Source organism: Chionomys nivalis, chromosome 24 (assembly GCF_950005125.1).
Source record: "Chionomys nivalis chromosome 24, mChiNiv1.1, whole genome shotgun sequence".
NCBI classification, from domain to species: Eukaryota; Metazoa; Chordata; class Mammalia; order Rodentia; family Cricetidae; genus Chionomys; species Chionomys nivalis.
In genome coordinates, this window is record NC_080109.1 from 4,389,537 (window position 1) to 4,409,828 (window position 20,292).

Here is a 20,292-nt window from a genome sequence, read left to right on the forward strand (position 1 = left end):
CATTAGAAAACTGCTTTCTAATGAAAGACAGAAAGGAGTGAATTCGGATGACAGGGGGAGGTAGGAGGTAACTTGAGGGAGTAGAGGGGCGGGAAACTATAATCAAGATACATTATGTGAGGGGAAATGTCTATTTTCAACAAAAAGAAAAAATTTTCTGTTTCACATTCTTGACATTCTGTTACTGTACACCAGGATGGAAGAATATTTTGTCTCCAGGATTCCCAACAGATGGTACCTGGGATCTTTCATACTGATAATTCATTAAAATTTGAATCTTCGAAGTATGAACCTCAGTTTCCCCTCTAGCAAATTTACTCAGTAATCAATGCACTTGGAATTTGAGTTTGGAAGATTAACCAGAGATCATTGCTTTCATCCACATAGTCCTTGGATCTGTCACAATACCTGAATTTTATCACTAGGTCTTCTACTTTGAGTTAGAGTATTTTTTCTCAAGAGCTGTGTAAACTTTCCAATATAGGAGCTGAGATATAGCTCAGGATAGAGAGCTTGCCTAGCACACACGGGGCACTTGGTTCCATCCCTAGCACTGAAAAGTGAATGAAGGGGAGGCATTGAGGAAGGAGGGAGGGAGAGACAGAGAAATTTTAAGATTTATATGGGAATATACAGTGTTCGGGCGCACATATGTCTGCAGGCCAGAAGAGGGTATCATATCTCATTATAGATGGTTATGAGCCACCATGTAGTTGCTGGGAATTGAACTCAGGACCTCTGGAAGAGCAGCCAGTGCTCTTAATCTCTGAGCCATCTCTCTAGCGTAGACTGGGTGTGGCTCTCAGCAGAACCAGCCCCATTCAGTGACTTCTTTCTCCAGGAACATTTCAGTTCTTGTTCCTCCGAGAATATAAGAAATTCCTACTTGGAGAGAGTAAACTTGCTTATAATCTCGTTGTCTTTATGGATCCCTACCCTAAGAGAAAAGCTTTATTGGAATTAAGTAGTTAAATGCAAATGTCTATGAGCTTGTCCTCTATTGATTTATTTGATGTCTTGTGTGTTGAATATAAAAGCACAACTTGGCGAGTCAGAGGGTTTGATTTGGCTCACTCTTCCAGCAAACAAGCTATGGCCAACACGGTCCACCCTCAAGTTAGATGTTCAGCTCTGAGCTAGTTAAAAGGATTGCCTGGCTAAGAGTGTTGGATGAGTGCTGATTGGCTGGGGCTAGTAATCGGGACACATAAAAGGCAGCACGAAGATATCTGGGAAGGTAGATACTGTCACTGGCCTAGCAAACCTGTGCGCTCCTAAGACACCTCAGTATCATGAGTGGGTGCCCGTTTTTAGGAAACAGTGTGGGGTAAGTGTTTATCTCTGTTCCAATGAAGGGGGCCTCCCCAAACCTAGCTTGTAAGCAATAAAATTTCTAGACTTATAGATTGCCGTACTTATTTCTTATTATCTTCACTTATTAATAAACCACAGGAAAATAGTAATAGAATCATAATGGCTTATATTGTGGTCACTATGTTTTCCAAGCTCCTCTTTTGTGTCGTTTGCTCCAACTGCAGATATTCTTTGAAAAATTTATCTATAGAAGACAGTGAAGAAGACAAAGCTCAAAATGGCGTAAACAGAGCCAGCAGAGGCGGGCTTATCTACGGGAGTTACCTGCAGGTAGGTGGCAAGGACTCTAGCCACCAACGTCAGCTTCGTGCCTTTCCTTACCTGTCTTTCCTCAACCATCAATAGTTTTCTGAACCTTAAGACTCAACTACTCACAACTTATGCCTTTTCAAAGCTGCTGCAGCAAATTAAGGGGGAAGTGTTGCCTCCCTAGAAAAGGCACAGTAAGAGCTGAAAGTACTATGTCTAGGCAGAAGGTTGTGACAGACAAAGCACAGTGCAGAGGGTAGACGGGAATTGCTCACCATGTATGCAGAGATGTGGTCAGAATCCCAGACGACTGTAAAGTCTTCGAATTACTCATCACAAAGTAGAAACATTGAAGGTACACAGAACTTTCTTGAAATCACAAGTAAAAAAAGGAGAGCTTCCAGCGAGGAATTCAGAGGTCATCATGGTTGGTGTTCAGTTTAAAAATTTAAGAAGAAAAATGGTTAGAGTCCTGGTTGCCTCTTTTGATGACTTTGTAAGCATGATTGATAAGGAACATAATGTCTTCCAGGAGCCTCTTGGAGGGAGGAGAGGAGAGGGTTGTAGACTTGCAGCTGGCCACATTACCGGGTCAACTCTCACCGCACCGCACTCACTTCAGAACGGTGGCGTTTGACAACCAGCGTGGCAATCTGCTCTTTATTAATGTGTCTTTCTAAAACTCCAGATCTGAAATCTCAAAATTCATCTTCCCATTTTTCTTTAAAGTTGGAAAAAATTTTGGATGCACAAGAACTTCAAAGTGAAATAAAAGGAAATAAAATCCATGATGAACACCTTTTTATCATAACCCACCAAGGTAAGCCGCAAGGGATGGGGACAGAGAGCTACTGCTGTGATGGTTTGTCTCACATAGGGGACAACCACTTCATCTGTAAGACATTAGAAGACTAGACACACCTGAGCAATTTCCACATCATAGAAAATTTCACAGGGGCCTCTGAGCATCCTTCAGTCATCTTCATGGTCCTACCCCATCAGTTAGATTGCATGGGATTCCTGTTCTGAATTTGGGAGAGACTTTTTGGCTCTTGAAATTTCACAAAGGATTTACAAGCTAAGAGGCTATTATATTTTGCTTTTACGGAGCATTAAAAACCCTTTCCAGAAGGTAAGTCCTTTTAATTTACTACAGATTTAATTTGATTTAATTTTATATTTTTTGCCTTGATATTTTTTAAAACTTTTATTAATTTTATTTATTTTACATCCCAACTGAAGTTTCCTTCTTCCTCTCCTCCCATTCCTTCACCCTACCTCCCCTTTGCCCCCACACCTTCTCTGCTTCTACAAATACATATAATTTTATAAAAAATGCAGCATTAAACAAAACCACATAATTTTTATATTTGGTAATATATTTCAGAACTCTAATTTCTGGATAGTAGTACTCAGATCATCAATCTGTATCTTCAGAAGAGCCTTGCACACTGAGGTTACATGTCCATTTCCACTAATGTGTATAATAGGCCCATGACCCCAAATATTAAGAATGCTTGCTGTGTGGTAGTCAATTATGTGTTGCATTGTGTGTCTGTCCAGGAGCTTTGCTCTGGTCTACACACTCATAGACTTTGCCCTTTCAACGAGTTCTTGTCCTTTATTCAAATGGTTTCTTAATTCCCTGGGTAGTTAATATCAGAAACTTTTTAATGAAGAAATTAATGACAGAAAGAGTTGGCTCATTGTGTTATGTTTGTTTTGTATTTGTTTAATTTTTCCTTACATTCTTATTGGTGGCTCATACTAAGGTAAAATCAGTAAGAGGAACCCTGGCTAGTCAGCATGAATGAAATTTAATGATAATTTTGAATCTCATCTTTACTGATATTAATGACACAGTCTTAGATTGCCTAGATTTCAGACCTCCATAATCGAACGAAGACAATTATTTTGTGTTCCTACTTGTCTCCATGATGAGGAGATGAAGTCATACACAGCATAGTCAGCTTGTAATAGAAGGTGGACATTGTAATTCGTTAGTGTCCACACTTTAGTTACAGCTTGCTGGCAGTGCCACAGGACAACCCACACGAGGTTAAACCTGGGAAGAACCCGGGAAGGGACATAGAAAATGATCAGCAAACATTTTATTTCCTCATTATCTAAATATAAACATTTGATTTTGACAAATCTTAAGCATTATTTAAAAATGATATATCACAACATAGCCTTTATCCATAGAATGGTATCACAGTGATATAGCAGGGTCACCAGATTGTTAACCTGTCTAGTTAACTAATCTAATTAGTACACTGTTGACTTAGTTCACTTATTCCTTAAGGAAATTCCACAAGCATTGTGCTGGTTACTGAAGGAAAACATAGATGACCATGATGGAAATCCTTCTGCTGCGGGGTTGATATGCTATGAGAAGGACAGCTAATGGGAAAGAATTACTTTGCTTGCCCAAAACAATCTGGAAACACAAGACTGTCTTCCATGCCTGTCATGTTCTTACTATAAATATTGGGAGTCTGAAGCACAAGCTCCCATTTAAAGGAAGATAACCGATCACTGCATGAATGTATTGACAGGCTGACATTAAGGAAAGGTCTCCATCCCAAACGATGTTTTTAGTAACCAAATGTTTTAGGTTCTAACTACACATCTTCTACTGGGCTAGGCAGCAGGAATGTTGATTACTAGTTGTATTATTTGGTGACTCCCATGGGAGGGAAAGGCAAGCTCTCACAGACCAACCCTCTGACCGTCCTCAACAGATGTTTTGGCAGAGTTCAGGCTTAAGTGATCTAGAACAGAAGTTGGGAACTCTCAGAGAGGATGTGCTGCCTGAGACTGATGCCCTTAGACTAGGGGCCTCTCAGTTTGCAGTGTGATGAGCCTGGGGCCTCCCTGTTGCTGTTTGATTAGTCAGCTATCTGCTGTCTCATCTGTCTTGAGCCCACAAGTCCCTAGAAAGGTGCAAATAGTGAACAGCCAAAACCCAAGAGCCCCCAAGCAAACAACAACAAAACCTAGATTTACAAATATAAGGCTGTATAGTCCTTCATTTAAGCTTGTGATTGCTAATTTCTCAGTGGAGGGCCAAAGCAGAGGACCAGGCTTCCATGCAGACAGTGAGAATGGGTTGTGTGTACTATCATAAAAGACCTAACTAAACACATATTCTGTTGGGAGGAGCCTCCACAACAATAATGAAAAATGAAATAGAGAATAAAAGAAAATATCCAGTATATTAGAAAATTAAGAAATAGAGATGATTAAAATTAACTGTTTCTTCTAGCATAGAAATGGGTCCATGATCATTTTGTTAATTTTATTTTATTTTTTTATGGGAAATCTATTTTTTTAATTTATTTATTAAAGATTTCTGCCTTCTCCCTGCCACCACCTCCCATTTCCCTCCCCCACCAAGTCCCCCTCCTTCATCATCCCTAAGAGTAATCCGGGTTCCCTGCCCTGTGGGAAGTCCAAGGACCACCCAGCTCCATCCAGGTCTAGTAAGGTGAACATCCAAACTGCCTAGGCTCCCACAAAGCCAGTACGTGCATTTTGTTAATTTTAAAGTTGCATGGGTGTACCTGTCATCTAATTATAGTCAGAGTCACCTGTAACTTTCTAACTGACTTTTTAAAAAAATTACAGCTTATGAACTCTGGTTTAAACAAATCCTCTGGGAACTCGATTCTGTTCGTGAGATTTTTCAAAACGGTCATGTAAGTTTCAGTGTCATTAAACTGCATCTGTGTGCCTTTTATAAGCATGTAGAAAGTGTGAAGTGGGCATTTTATCTCATTTAGTGAAATACCGAAATCCCTAGCAAGTATTTGGAGATTCTTTCTGGGAAGCTATTTCCTCATATTTCAAGTCTCGAAAGTGTTTTCAAATGATTCACTGCTCCCTTAAGATTTTTTAGTAGAGTAGATTGTCAGGCTAACTCGTAACGATCCTATTGGAGGTAGCAGAATTTTACTTCTACTTAACTTTACCTATGACAAGATAGGCTAGATGAGGGAAATGGAAAAGAAAGAGTGGGAAGAGGAAGAGAAGAGGGGGGAAAGGGTCGTAAGACAAAAGATGAGAGAAGACACAACACCCAGCAGCTAGAAGAGCAGCTGCACCCACCTGTCTCCTATTCAGACACTGTAATAGGTTCCCTCTCTGAGCCTTTGCTCCATGAGCTCCAGTTAATTCTCTCATTCTCTCTCCTCTCCTCCTCTCTCCTCTCCTCCTCTCTCCTCTCCTCCTCTCTCCTCTCCTCCTCTCTCCTCTCCTCCTCTCTCCTCTCCTCCTCTCTCCTCTCCTCCTCTCTCCTCTCCTCCTCTCTTCTCTCCCTCTCTCTCTTCTCTCCCTCTCTCTCTTCTCCCCCTCTCTCCTTCTACCCTTTCATGTAACTACAACACCATGGCTTGTCAGTAGCAACTTAGGCATTCAATGAAGAATAGATTAGAGTTAGCCATTTACTGAATCCTTTCCTAGAAGTCCCTCTGGTATGTTGAACTTTCTTCTCTGCAATAAAATGAAAGCAGAAACATGCTTTGAAATTAGAGTCATTCTCCTGGATAGCTTCTAGCTTGCCTCTGTGATAAGAGTAGATAAAAATTCCAACTTGTAGACATCTCTTGCCCCTCAGAATTGTATTATCTTCACAAATACTTAGGGTAAACCTTAGTTCCAGCTGTCTCTGTTAATATTTATAGAAATCTGCTAGCAATGCATTGCCATTCACAATGTATCCTGTAGCTTCCCACAATCCCACTGCTGACTGGGGGTTTCTTCCTTCTGCACCAGGTCAGGGATGAGAGGAACATGCTCAAGGTGATGACCCGGATGCACCGCGTGGTGGTTATCTTCAAGCTCCTGGTGCAACAGTTCTCTGTGCTGGAAACCATGACGGCCTTGGACTTCAACGACTTCAGGTGTGCACTTCCCAGTTGAGAAACCAATGGGATGCACTCTCATCCCGGTTCTGCAAAAGGAGGACATGTGGCATAAAGGAGAGGCCTGTTTCATTAGCACTTGAAGGACACTGATGATTCTGATCACAAAATATTAGAGAAGAGGTTAAAAACACTCCGTGTCTCGTTTTTGATATAAAAGTAGACAATCAACTAGTTTCAGCTTATCATGTGACTTGTTTTTCTCCATAAAGAATAGTAGACACGAAGTGGCTTAAATAGCTCACAATATGAAAATGCAATAAATAGTAGTGATGTATAAATAAATATGTCAACCAAAATGTCAGTATTCATTATATACTCTCAGTTTTAGCTCTGACCTTCCGAACACACACATCCATCTGTACATGTGTGCGTATTCATATCTGCATCTGAATGTGAATTTACGTCTTTAAAATGCACATATGTAAGAATTTTTTTTCTAAAATTAGAGGAGAAATTTTCTCAAGAAATTTACAAGTCCATCATATGGTGTAATAGGCAATGTTCCAAACAAGTTTCAAAGACACACACACACAGAGAGAGAGAGAGAGAGAGAGAGAGAGAGAGAGAGAGAGAGAGAGGAAGAAAAAGAAGTCGGATCATTTGTGGTAGCATTTAAGAAACTAAACTCTCAGCATCCCTTAGGGAAGGGGAAGAGTTTTGATGGCTTAATCACGTTTTAGAAAATCTTTGTCTGCATTAGGCAGCATCTTGTTTGTACTTGCTTTCTCTCACTGATGCTCATCCAGAGAGGAAGATGGATGATCATATCCATCATTAGCACTGGTAGGAGGGAGTGGTTAAATAATATTTGTATACAATCTTTTGCCACTGTGGAAAACACAACTTCCTGATGTCCACCTGTCATTTTTCTTAGAAAAGTATGACACAATGTACACTATTATATATGTGCATATTTATTCAATATATCCTGGAAATGTGTTTAATTTACAATGTCTATAAATTAATATATATTAAAATATGCATTTCATGTTTTTAAATATATATTTCGCAACTATGGAAACCAACTTCAAAGTAGTCCAAAGTGACAATAATGCTTATGTACTTCGTTTTTTATTCAAGTAAGAGGCTTTTTAGGTAAATTCCAGGCAGCTTTGTGCTCCTGATAGCTATTCTGAGCTATATCCTCTTTTTTAGAGGGGTATACAATCTCATCTCTCCCTTGCTCTCCCCCCCTCCCGTTTATTCTCAGAGAGTACCTATCTCCAGCATCGGGCTTCCAGAGTTTACAGTTCCGACTGCTAGAGAATAAGATAGGCGTTCTTCAGAGCTTAAGAGTCCCTTACAACAGGAGACATTACCGCGATAACTTCGGAGGCGAGGCCAATGAGCTGCTGTTGAAATCAGAGCAGGAGCAGACGCTGCTGCAGCTGGTGGAGGTAGGAGCCCCTGCTCAGCCTTCCACATACAACTCCAACCTCTTGCTAACTTCGGGTCTGCTGCATCAGAATTCAAACACTCTTATCAAAATAAGGCTACATTCATGATAAACAGAGAAAAACCCTGCTAAACTTGTAATTAAGCTTTCTAAAATATTTAAAATGTTAAAATATTTAAAATATTAAAAATCTTATCGAGAATTTCAAGATTTTTGTAATTGTATGTTAATATCCAAGAATTTCATCATCTCATTAAATCATCCCATCAAATATTCCTACTGAGCAATATGCAATTAGTTGATTTTTTTGCCTAGATTTATTTATTTAATCAATTTGTTTCTTTGAAATATAGAATAATTAAAAATTATGCTGAGAATTTTTACTAATTAAATTACTAAGAATGTTCTTGTCATGAAAATTCTTATTTAGATTCCATGAGAATTTACAAATAGTGTTCATGGAATGATTAATGGAATTTTTAATGATGCAAGGTTTGACTTGGTTTTTGTCATTAGGCTTTTCTCTTTGCAAATTAATATTTTTATCTAGTGAATTACATTCTGCCCTTAAGCTCCAGGGCGTTGAAAATACAGGCAAATAGCTTACTATTGCCTACACGTTGTTGGAAAACTTAAGACCGGGTGAAGCAAATAAAAAGCTCATCTCAAGACTAAATGCAGGACCAGTAGGGAAACGATAGGTGTTTCTACAGCCAGATTGATTTCTAGACCATGAGGTCATCTGCAATCTTTGAATGACTGCAGGACGGGCTGCAGAGTTGGCTCAGTGGTCAAGAGCAAATATCGCTCTTCCAAAGAGCGGCAGTTTGTTTCCGTGGCCCCGGATCAGTTCAAACAGTTGTAACACTAGTGGCACTGTTGACTGCACTCTGGGCAGCCTCTTTTGCTTGGTGGGCTTGGAGTACAGCTATAGCTTCATCAGCCTTTGAGTGGAGAGACTCTAGAGACTCAAGCATGTGAAGTAATTCTGAGTTATCAATCTCCAGCAGCATGCCAGTGATTGCTTCATCGAAGAAAAAATACCTAAAGATTGAAAAATTTAAATATTATGAAAAAACATTGCAAAATATAAAATAAATACAAAAAAGGAAAGGAAACTTTGAACCTTATGTACCGAGCAAATGCCAGGTTTAGCAATCTAGTCCTAGTCCTAGATTGCTTGATTTAAAACAAAAAAAAACAAAAAATAGTAAAATATAAAAACAAATTAATGTTTTATAGACGCTGGGAAAAGAATTTTCAGCAAAGTATGAAAATTTAAAGCATTCCTTTCTTTAATTTTGTAATTCTTTATCATGGAATAGCTTGGGATGTCAGTTCTGTTTTAAGTAGAAGAACTGATAACTAGAAAAGGTAGTTTGGATTATAAAATTCTTGCTTTAATAAAAATTCCTTAAACAGTAGGGAAAAAAAGAACAGCAGTTTGTTCCCCAGCACCCACATAGAGAGGCTCACAGCCCTGTGGACATCCCTAGGGGATTTAATGCACTCTTCTGTACTCAGTAGCTACTGCACCAAGTTTTATAACTATCTTGAAATTATGAAGATATTAAACGTTTATGCTTACCAGGTACTCATCTAAACAATTGTTTGCTTAAGGCATGGCTGGAGAGAACACCTGGATTAGAGCCAGATGGATTTAATTTCTGGGGAAAGTTTGAAGAAAACATCCTGAAAGGCCTAGAAGAAGAATTCCTAAGGATACAGGTAATTATGAATCCATGCCATAAACTTATTGTGAAAAGAATTAGAAATTTATCTCATGAATTGCCCGTTATTTTCATAATTTTCTTTACAATCTGTCTTTTATAAAGGCATCATCTTGAATTATATAAAACATGACTGGCCGGGCGGTGGTGGCGTACGCCTTTAATCCCAGCACTCGGGAGGCAGAGGCAGGCGGATCTCTGTGAGTTCGAGGCCAGCCTGGTCTACAGAGGGAGTTCCAGGATAGGCTCCAAAACCACAGAGAAACCCTGTCTCGAAAAATCAAAAAAAAAAAAAAAAAAAAAAAAAAAGACTGGCTTTAGCTTTCCTTATAGGGATAAACATGATGCCAAACTAAGATCTACATTATAAAGAACGATTTTTACCTGTAGTGAACAACTAGTATGGATACAATGTTTATCCTTCTTGAAAACTGGATATTGTGATCAAGGCACAATAGGAGAGAGAAACTAAACAAATATATTTAACCATGTAACTTTTTGTTTTGTTTTGTTTTTCCGAGTCAGGGTTTCTCTGTAGCTTTGGTGCCCATGCGGAACTAGCTCTTGTAGACTGGGCTGGCCTCGAAATCCCAGAGATCCGCCTGCCTCTGCCTCCCGAGTGCTGGGATTAAAGGCGTGTGCCACCACCGCCCGGCAACCATGTAACTTTTGCGGATGTTTCTGCTAGATCCTTTCCATTGGCCACAGACAATATCAGTTTGTTCTTTTTTTTTTTAAACGAGATTGCTTCCAAGTTCTCTCAGAGTAGAGGTCTCTCACTGTCTTCAGGACTCAGCTTCTCTAGTCATTCAGCTCTACCACTTTGAGCAGGGATTTTGAAAGCACAGACTTTGACGTCCTGTGATATGGGCTCCACTTTCATCCTCACCGTGGACCTCTGTGACAGTAAATCAATTATTTAACTTCTTGCATAACTTTTTTTTTTTTTTTTGGTTTTTCGAGACAGGGTTTCTCTGTGGCTTTGGAGCCTGTCCTGGAACTAGCTCTTGTAGACCAGGCTGGTCTCGAACTCCCAGAGATCCGCCTGCCTCTGCCTCCCAAGTGCTGGGATTAAAGGCGTGCGCCACCACCGCCCGGCTTTGCATAACTTTTCTTGCAGGCAAAATAGAAAGTAAGGCTATCTACCTTGATACATTCATGTTTTAAAGCATTTCAATAGCAGTTGAACCTTGGATCGTTTAAAAGGACAAGTGCTTTTAACCACTGAGTTGTCTCTCCGGGCTGCTCAGCACTGTTTTTGAGGGATCTCTGAACACTGCCAACTTTTTATCTTCCAGTAGCTTGCTCATATTTTCCTCCTACCGCCATGACTTGAGTGCAGATTTCCACGAAAGTGAAGGTCTACAAGAAGTGCCATCGCTTCTACTTGCAGGCCTTTTAGTTCATTCTCCGAGCTGTAGTCTTAGCTGTCCTTCCAAAACAGGAACCTGATGACCTCCCCCTCTTGCCTAAAACCCCTCATGTATAGTTTGTTTTCAGGGAAAAGATGAACATCTATGATAAGGACCCTAAGGTTTTTCATCTATCAATTGGTCAAACCGAATGGGGAGGACCCACTAGCTGAGCTCTTAGCTTTCAATGTTTGCTACCAGGCAGACCTTTCCATGCCTGCCAACCTTCTGACTGCTGTCACTGCCTGTGGTGATGCTTCTGTTCCTGTATAGTGCTATCCCTGGTCACAATGCACTGCTTGGGTGACTAATTGCATCGCATCTTATTCCTACAAGATAATGTGTTTGAGGTGAGGTGATGCAATTTCTGCTCACAATTTTACATCCATCACTTTCCTGTGAATTTAGTAAATGAATAATCATGGCAATAATATTACATGCAGGCCCCTCCGCATGGTGCTTGCTCTTATGGATCGAGGATGGGTAATCTGGCTGAGTGATCTATTACAGTCAAATTAACCAATTGCAAGTGGAACTGTAGGGCATGCAGATAAAGCAGACCTGCTTTAGCCAATCAAAAGATAGCAGCTAAATGAAAACAGAATGTAAGCCATATTTAAGAAACTGTTCTTCTAGACCAAAAGAGGCAATATAGAATTTAAATGGAATTTATAGTCTTTTTGATTAAGAAGTAACATTTTCTAAGACTACTAATGAAGAGTGTTGGATAATATTAAATTATTTAAACGTAAGTAAAATGAGAGAACAGGAAGTATATGGATGATTCCTTCTTGAGGACATTCTCTTCCACATTGTAGTGTTTTCAGTACAGATAAATACCCGCTGGAAAGAAATACTCAAGGTACACCCTCTCTACAAGCTGAGAATCTGCTTCTCCGGAGGCAGGCATTCTAAAAGAGTTGTCTGTTTTCTGCTTGGGAAGATTAAAGTAGTATTTCTCATCAGGCTTTGGAAGAATCAGAAGAGAAAGAGGAGCAGATGGCTGAGTTCCGGAAACAGAAAGAGGTTCTCCTGTGCTTGTTTGACGAGAAGCGCCATGAGCACCTCCTAAGCAAAGGTAGATGCTTTGTTCTCAGACAAGAGGCGCCACAAGCACCTCCTAAGCAAAGGTAGATGCGTTGTTCTCAGAGTCTTGCACCTCAAGGGTGTATGAGCGGGAATAAAAAATGCACTGGTAGGCCTGTCTATCGAGCCTGACTTGGGGGAAATCTGATGAAAATTGTTTTCCTACTTGAAAGTAGGTAACTACAGGTGTCTGACAGCCCTTCGTTTACAAGTTTGCTGGTTAGATATGCTTACAAGACACTAGGAAACATTTCCATACTATGGGCTCCATGTAAGGGTGTCAAGGGAAAGTTTTATTGTAAAGTTCTCAAAGTTTTTAGAAACAAGCAAGACAGACATAATAATTTCTATTGTATAAAAACAGACTGTAACACTGACTTGAGGTCAGCCTCCAACAGGTGCTAGGTTCCACTCTCTATAAACCCTCAGAGAGACAAGGCTAACATTTGGCTCTTGCAGTGAGGGATGAAGCATTCTCTCTCTCTCTTTTTTTTTTTAGATTACAAGCCACATTCTTATATAAGCATTGCACCCCCTCATATTATGAAGCCCAAGTTGGCTTAAAATCCCTAATCCTTACTCAGCTCTTGAGTACAAGGAGCATAGATATGAACTACCACACCCAATACAAACAAGCAAATAACAAAACAGTTTCTAAAAGGGAATAAAGTGAATCTTGTTTAGCTTTTGATTAGTGAACCACTGTATTGCTTCAACTGAAAATACTGTATCATAAGAGTTACATATTATATAATGCTGTTCTAGTATATCACTAAACATATTTGAGTATCTATAACATATAGATGTATAATATTAAATATATAGGTAATATATTAATCTGCTTTTAGAACCATAAATTACTAAGTTCAAGCTAAGGAACAAAAACTTAAACATTATTTTTTCTCTGAAAACACCTAAAACATTTAAGTATTTAAGATGGTTATTCAAATGAACATGACTGCCTTAAATTACCTGTCGAGCTGAGACTTGCTGTGAATGCTAGCTCGGTGGTAACATCTAGGGCACGCAAGGCCTTGTGCCCCTTCCCTAGCACCAGAATGAGAGATTTGAATGCTGAGAACTCGCTGATTGTCTTACAGGTGAGCGACGACTGTCATACCGGGCACTCCAGGGAGCACTGATGATCTATTTTTACAGGTAAGAAAATTTATAAAACAGAAAAGAAACTGGTGTGACACTGAAGAGTTGTTTGGGAGGTTATACTACAGATAAAGACCATAGAGTGCAATCAAAATTCAATACAGTAATTCAGCTTTAGAAGCAAGCACAGACAGCAACTCCGGTGAATGACAAGTCTGACTGGACACATGCAGTTGGCTCTTGGTGCACAATGTGCACACAACCAAATATATGTTGGCTATTAATTATAGGAAGCATCGTGTGTCAGTCGTTAAATGGTCTCAAGGGCCAAAGCTGATCTTTTCTTAGAAGTTCAATGATGAAATCATTATTTCATTAAAAAATAGTTTCAGAGATTTGTCTGTTTGATCAAATGAAAATTTGAGGCCAGTGAGCTGAGTGAGTGGGTAAAGGCACTTGCCACTGACCTGGAAAAAGACAGCTGACTACCTCCACTGTCTCCTGGCTGCTCCAACCAAGGTGTGCACACACCATTGCCCGCCCCTACATAAAGAAAATACAATTAAGATTAAAATGAAAAGTGGGCAATTGAGAATGTCTCATAACCGGTTGTCTGCTTGGTCAATGGTTTCATATAAAATTTCCTTTACAGTCTAAAAGGTTTTCAGGGTCCCCTGGGTGTTCGCTTCCATGGGGACCATGAATATGTGTTCAGCCAGTGAGGATGACATTTCCAAATAAGCCTGAAGGGACTGTTTAAAGAATATTTTTTAAGTTGCAAATTTTCATTTTGCCAATTCTCTCAGATCTGTATCTTCCGAATCAGAAGAAACAAAATCTTTTAACTTCACTTTCTCGTCTTGCAATAAATGGATGTCCTAAGTAAAATATGTGTCAAGAATGTTGATGACTTAGATAAAAGAAATTCAAGCATAGTAAGGGCTATAGAAATCATCTGTTTTTATGTCTTAGTATCTGCTTGGAAGCATTTGATTGTTGCTAGAATTCTATTTAAGATAAACACATCTCCCTTCCAGTGAGATAGTAGTAGGCAGGATTCTTCTGGCTGGTTACTTCATACATATTACATGGACCTTTCTAGATTTCACTCTAATACTGGGCACTGACTGGTGTTTCTCCCATGTTTTGAGGTAAGGAAACAAAGACGGAGAGGGCAATCCAAAGGTAGTACAGCTCCTAAATATTAAGTTGCCTAGGGCCCACGCACAGCTACTCTGGCTTGTCTTGGAGCCCTGCATCTCCTAATCAGTACGACTTCCGACTGTTGTTTCCTGTAGGGAGGAGCCCCGGTTCCAGGTCCCTTTCCAGTTGCTGACCTCGCTGATGGATATAGACACGCTCATGACCAAGTGGAGATGTAGGTGCTCTTCCATCAGGTCCCCTCACCCTCCTTTTGTGCCTTTACCACATTGTAGGGATCAATAAAATGTTTTATTTCCTTGTAGAATAAAAAGGAAAAGTGAAATTATGTCAGGCTTAGTATAGAATATCTCCATCCCATGCCAAAGTTTTAAAAATAAAATAAAGTTATTGCTTTACTTTATTTCCTAAGCTTTTTGTTAATTTTCTGGTTGGTGTTTGAAACAACGGGTTTCATCATATTTACGTACTCACATGTCATTGTCCCCTGTATTCACTCGGCCACCAACCTCCCCTTTCCATTCCCTACCTATCTGGTATCTTCTTCGCTGCACATGGTCACCTTTCCATGTTCATGAATGTGCTACTAAGATTACACCCAAATGAGAGAAAGCATGCCATCATTTTTTCTTTCCTAACCCCCCTTAGGACTCCCTCATACCCCAGTTTCCCCATCCCTCCCTAGAACTTTACACAATGACCTCTGGTGCATAATTTCATGTTTTTAAATTTTTTTTTCCTGGAGGTGTAGGATCCCACAGAGAAAGAAATGGGAAGGACTCATGAAAGCCATTACATGGCCCTGCCTCCCCATTTTTGTGGTCTAAGGCTAAAAGCAATGAAGAATGAAGTGAAGCTGTATGTAGCCTGGGTCATAGGGTTGCTAGGCAACCTGATGGTCTCCTCTGGTGCCCGTGTTGGACCTTTCCATCTGGCTAAGTGATAAGGTGTCAACCTTTACTGAAGCAATAATCATTACCAACCCTTTGGTTTTAGAACACTGCGGAGCTAATGGCAAAACAATATTCACGTGACAAATTTGTGTGTTTGCCTAGATAACCATGTGTGCATGGTGCACAGGATGCTGGGCACCAAGGGTGGCACTGGGGGATCCTCAGGCTATCAGTACCTACGCTCAACTGTGAGGTAAGTTGGGGCTCTCAGCATTTTACAGGTCTGTGGATGTCATGTTGGAAAAGTTACACTTACCTCTTAACTGAAAGCAGCACATTTAGTTAAATACCAATATTCCTATGGAAACTCAAGGTATGAAATTCTCAGATACAGAACTTCATTTCATAGAGCAGTCCTTCTCAGTCTGTGGGTCATAACCCCTCAGAGGTCCAACTACCCTTCACAGGAGTCACCTAAGACCATAGGGAGCCACAGGTATTTACGGTGACACATCTACATGGTCAGAATTAACCTGAGAATGTTTCTAGTGCATCATGTCATTTAGTCCTCACAAAGTTCTGGCCAGAGGAAGTCTTGTAGATTTTTATTCCAGAGTTAGACTCTTCAGTTTTGTATTCATGGCCCCTTATGTGACAAGTGACAGAATCAGGATTGCAATCAGATTTAGTTGGCTTCAAAGGCAAGTTTTCTTCCTATCATAAAACTTTGTCAGATTTTGCTATTTTAAAGCTATCATTTAAAATGGCTGGCTATCACACAGAAAAGAAATTTTCATATGAAAACCACTCTGTAAATGTGTGTAATGAAGCCAAGATGATATTTAAATTTATTAATCCTTCATAGGAGTCACACGACAGATACTTTGCAGTTAGGAAATATTTTCCAGTGAGCAACAATGAAATCCATATTTTAAGTATATTACTTTACAGACCAACCCTTTAAAATGAAAAAGGGGCCTAAAACAATGGCTCAGTCATTAGAAATATTTGCTGTTCATCAAGAATTTGATTCCCAACATCCATGTAAATCAGCTTACAACTGCCTGTAATTTCAGGTCCAGGAGAGTGATGCCTCTGACCTCACCAGTACCTGCACTTTTATGCACTTAATCCCCCCATACATATACAAACACACATCCTACACACATATACACACACACTACATACATTCACACACACTGCACACACAATACACACCCACACATACACACACTACACACACATTCACACACACTACACACACAATACACACCCACACATACACACACACCACATACACACAAATATTATTTAAAAATTAATAAAAATAAATCTTTCAACAAATAAGAAATAATGTCACAACCTTAAATACGTGAAAACATTATCACAACAATGACTCTAGGTTTAATTTGCATCACTCTGGTCTGAATCAAACACATTACTGTTGATAAACATTAATCTGGGATGTGATGAAAAGTTACATAATTTTAGTACCAATGCTACCTACAAACCAGCCTATATATGTTATTTATGACATGTAAGATGTAAGATTCACTATTAATTACTTATGGGAAATGTTTTAGAAAAACTATCAAGCAGAATGTTTTCATTTTTTCCTATTAATAATCTAACATTGCATGTATGCTTCCAGTGACAGATACAAGGTGTTTGTCGATTTATTTAACCTCTCAACATACCTGGTTCCTCGACACTGGATACCAAAGATGAATCCTATCATTCACAAATTCCTCTACACAGCCGAGTACTGTGACAGCTCTTACTTCAGCAGTGATGACTCGGATTAAAGTCTTCTCAGCGTCTGGGGAAACTGCAGTCTCCTTTGTCCATCTTTTATAAGTTTTTATGAATACATGTTTGGAGTAATATTTATATATGTAGTTCAGTGACATGGTGTTCTGGCCCAATCTTGGAAACAATCTTATAATTTTGTTTATTGTGGTGATGCAAGATTAAGCACTATGATAAGAAATAATTCATCAAAGCAGTAGCATCATCATACATATGATGTATTCCTGCTAAAACTCAATGTACCCTAAGACTTACTCAATAGAACCACTTTAAATAATTACTACCTCATTGTGTCATGCCTTATATAGCATATTGAACACTTACTTTATATTAGATATGCATTAAATACTGTTATTCCCTACAAAATTTACTCAAATAAATCTTTAAATAATTTATTTAGGTTTTGGTTGTGCATTGCTTATAAAACATGGCTTTGTTGGGGATCTTGAACAGTGCCAGAAATCTTTTTGAAGCTTGGCCTAAGGGATGTTATAGGATTATTATTTCACCAGCCCCAGAACTCAAAGGCACTTAAAAAATACACCACAGGAACCCGGTTCAGCTTCTGGAATACACTCCTCCTGAAACGTTTTGAAGATGCTTTTCTCTCTTCTGTGTCAATATTAGCTGTCATAGATCGCTTTCTACCTTACACTGTAGCCCTTGAGAATACAAAGCCTGTTTTCCCCTGCTCCAACGCCCGAGCTGGGGCAGGTTAGTGCTAACACAAAGAACTGTAGAAATAAGTACCAGTTCTCCAGGGAGGAGAGCTCTTTCCAACTCACTAAATAGGCCAACTGACCAAACAGCAATCACGCTTTCCTAACAAAGACACAGTGCATTGGTACCTGTGAGGTTCCTGGAATTAGTATTTCAAGGATGTAAAAAGGAAGATGACGGCGGCTTCCGGCTACATGGCTTGTGTGTATGCACGCGCACTCACGTGTGATAGCTTGTGGGTATGTACTACGTGCACGTGCGCACACTCACGCATGTGTTTACATTATGCACAATGGTAGTTAAACAAAAATTCAGAGGCAAATACCATGGAGACTAGAGGCAACTCTCAGACATTAATAAGCTGAAGAAGAAATGCCGAATTTGTCCTGTGCTAACTATGTGCTGACGTGCACTCTGATGGAAACACCAGTTTCTGTCTAAATGGGGACTAGGTTTTCTGCAAGCTTCATTCCCTCTCATCAAAAAACGCATAAATAGCTGGTCTATGACTCAAATGCCGGGGAGTCCTGGAGTAAGTTCTAACTACCAAAGTTCGTTTCTCTAGTAGACTCAATGATTGGGTTCTTTATATATTTATTTCTTGGTGACTAAGCTATAGATCACTGCAAGAACTTTTTTTTTCCCCTAAAGCTTCAGTAATTCTTAATGCAATTATCACAGTAATTTGTACTGGCAGTTTCTCCACTGGGCCCCATTAGCCATTTCTTTGGGTGCTGGGGAGCTACTTTAATGGCAACTCTCAGTGGAATTTCAAAGTTACTGCCACGCTTTGATTTCGTTTGCCGTAGGGACCTTGTGAAATCACTTCCAGGACCTGTGGATGACTTACTTCCAGCATGACTCCTAAGTGTTAAGTAATGCACAGACTGGCTCGGCCTTGGGTTCTCTGGGGTTGGAGCACCCATGAGCCCGGATAGATAGGTCATCTCTCACCTACAGAGGATGGAAAGAGACGGGCCTCTCCATTCATTTGAAATAATTTTCAAGCTATCTGACAGACATTAGGAGATTCCCAATGGTTTAAAACTCGAGAGTAAAATGATAACATCATTTTGGAGGTACAGATTTTGGAAAATGATAACATCATTTCGCAGGTACAGATTTTGGAAAATGATAACATCATTTCGCAGGTACAGATTTTGGAAAATGCAGTAAGTGCAATACTGTAGCATTTTTCAAAGCCATCTGGATTCTGCTCTGGGGATGATAGTGTGGGAGCCACTGAGCTAAAGGTCATTGAGTTTAGTTACTAATAAACGTTGTCAGAATCAATGGAGTTACTTATATCAGGCTCTAAAGAGAAAGTAAAAGCAATAAAGCTGTAAATCATGGAAAAGGGAGATATTATATATACATACATATGTACATATATGTATATGATATTTGGCAGGAACTACACAAAGATTGTTTCAACGAAGGTCATCATAACTTCATACAAAGACAAAAATAAAACTGAAAAGCTTTTGTGAAGACGTTGCCTGGTGACTATCTGGTCAAGCTTGATGTAGATCTCTGTAGCTGAGGGCAGTTATTCCAGAGAACAGCTTAATGATCTTTCTTCATATTAGCAGTAAAAACCCCTTGTCTGCCTTTACTTCATGGGCACACTCAAGTACATCCCTAGCAGTGTGCATTGTGGGACAATAACCTCATTATCTATGCCGCATCCGTCTCAGTTATCTGAGGCTGGCTGGGGATAAGTGAATTGTGGAGATGCGAGACAATAAGACATTTACCTCCAAGAAAGGATCAGGGAAATGGGGAAGGAAATAGGTAGACAGAGGAATGGGTTCTAAGGTGGAGTTGACCTGATTGGGACCTGGAATTCCCCTGACTTTATGAGTAGTTGAACAATAGCAGTGCTGCTGACAAAAGGACATGGGAAAGGGGAAAGGACCACTGGGTGCTGAGCGGCTTTGGGAGGATGGCGAGGGGAGTCTTGGACAGAGTGGAGATAAAAGTGCTTAGGAACAAAACCACACTGGATATATGGATTTGGAGCCAAGGTAATGTGAATGCAAAGCTTATCAATAATAATAAATATCTATTAGCACTCACAAATAATGATAACCAATAAACCACACATTTAAGAATAACTTTTTTTAAATTCAATGTCAAATATAGGTAGTTTTATTATAAATGTTATCAAAATTCAGAATACGTGAGCGGTAACAATCATTTTGAAAATTTAAAACTTCTTTTAAATTTGAAACTGGGTTTCACAAAACCACTGAAAACATGTTGAAAGTCAGTAATAAGAACTATAGATGAACTTAATTCCTTTCTGGAGTCCTTGAATAATTAGATTACTCTGTTAAAAAACACTAAGAACTCTCCTATTTTCCCACACTCCAGTCTCTGCACATTCTTTTGAGATTGTTTCTCGTGGAAACAGGAAAGAGAATAAAGAGT

The 20,292-nt window shown here is 39.5% G+C and overlaps 1 protein-coding gene across 1 annotated transcript; it reads left to right on the forward strand.

Moving 5' to 3' along the window:
* Nucleotides 1–1,288: 1,288 nt before the first annotated feature.
* Tdo2 (tryptophan 2,3-dioxygenase) lies at nt 1,289–17,416 on the forward strand. The gene is made up of 12 exons (XM_057757161.1): nt 1,289–1,327; nt 1,539–1,644; nt 2,353–2,443; nt 5,254–5,324; nt 6,400–6,527; nt 7,762–7,948; nt 9,568–9,675; nt 12,056–12,167; nt 13,276–13,333; nt 14,575–14,654; nt 15,493–15,583; nt 16,982–17,416. Exons 1-12 carry the CDS (start codon nt 1,293–1,295, stop codon nt 17,133–17,135), a joined length of 1,221 nt encoding a protein of 406 aa, XP_057613144.1. The 5' UTR covers nt 1,289–1,292; the 3' UTR covers nt 17,136–17,416.
* The last annotated feature ends 2,876 nt before the right edge of the window (nt 17,417–20,292 follow it).

What these genes read in the sequence shown, in the direction of transcription:
- Tdo2 (XM_057757161.1), top strand. Translation starts at nt 1,293, where the DNA reads ATGAGTGGGTGCCCGTTTTTAGGAAACAGTGTGGG. An exon ending in TCTACGGGAGTTACCTGCAG is followed by an intron (nt 1,645 to 2,352) that starts GTAGGTGGCAAG and finishes TTTTCTTTAAAG; the next exon opens with TTGGAAAAAATTTTGGATGC. An exon ending in TACCTACGCTCAACTGTGAG is followed by an intron (nt 15,584 to 16,981) that starts GTAAGTTGGGGC and finishes GTATGCTTCCAG; the next exon opens with TGACAGATACAAGGTGTTTG.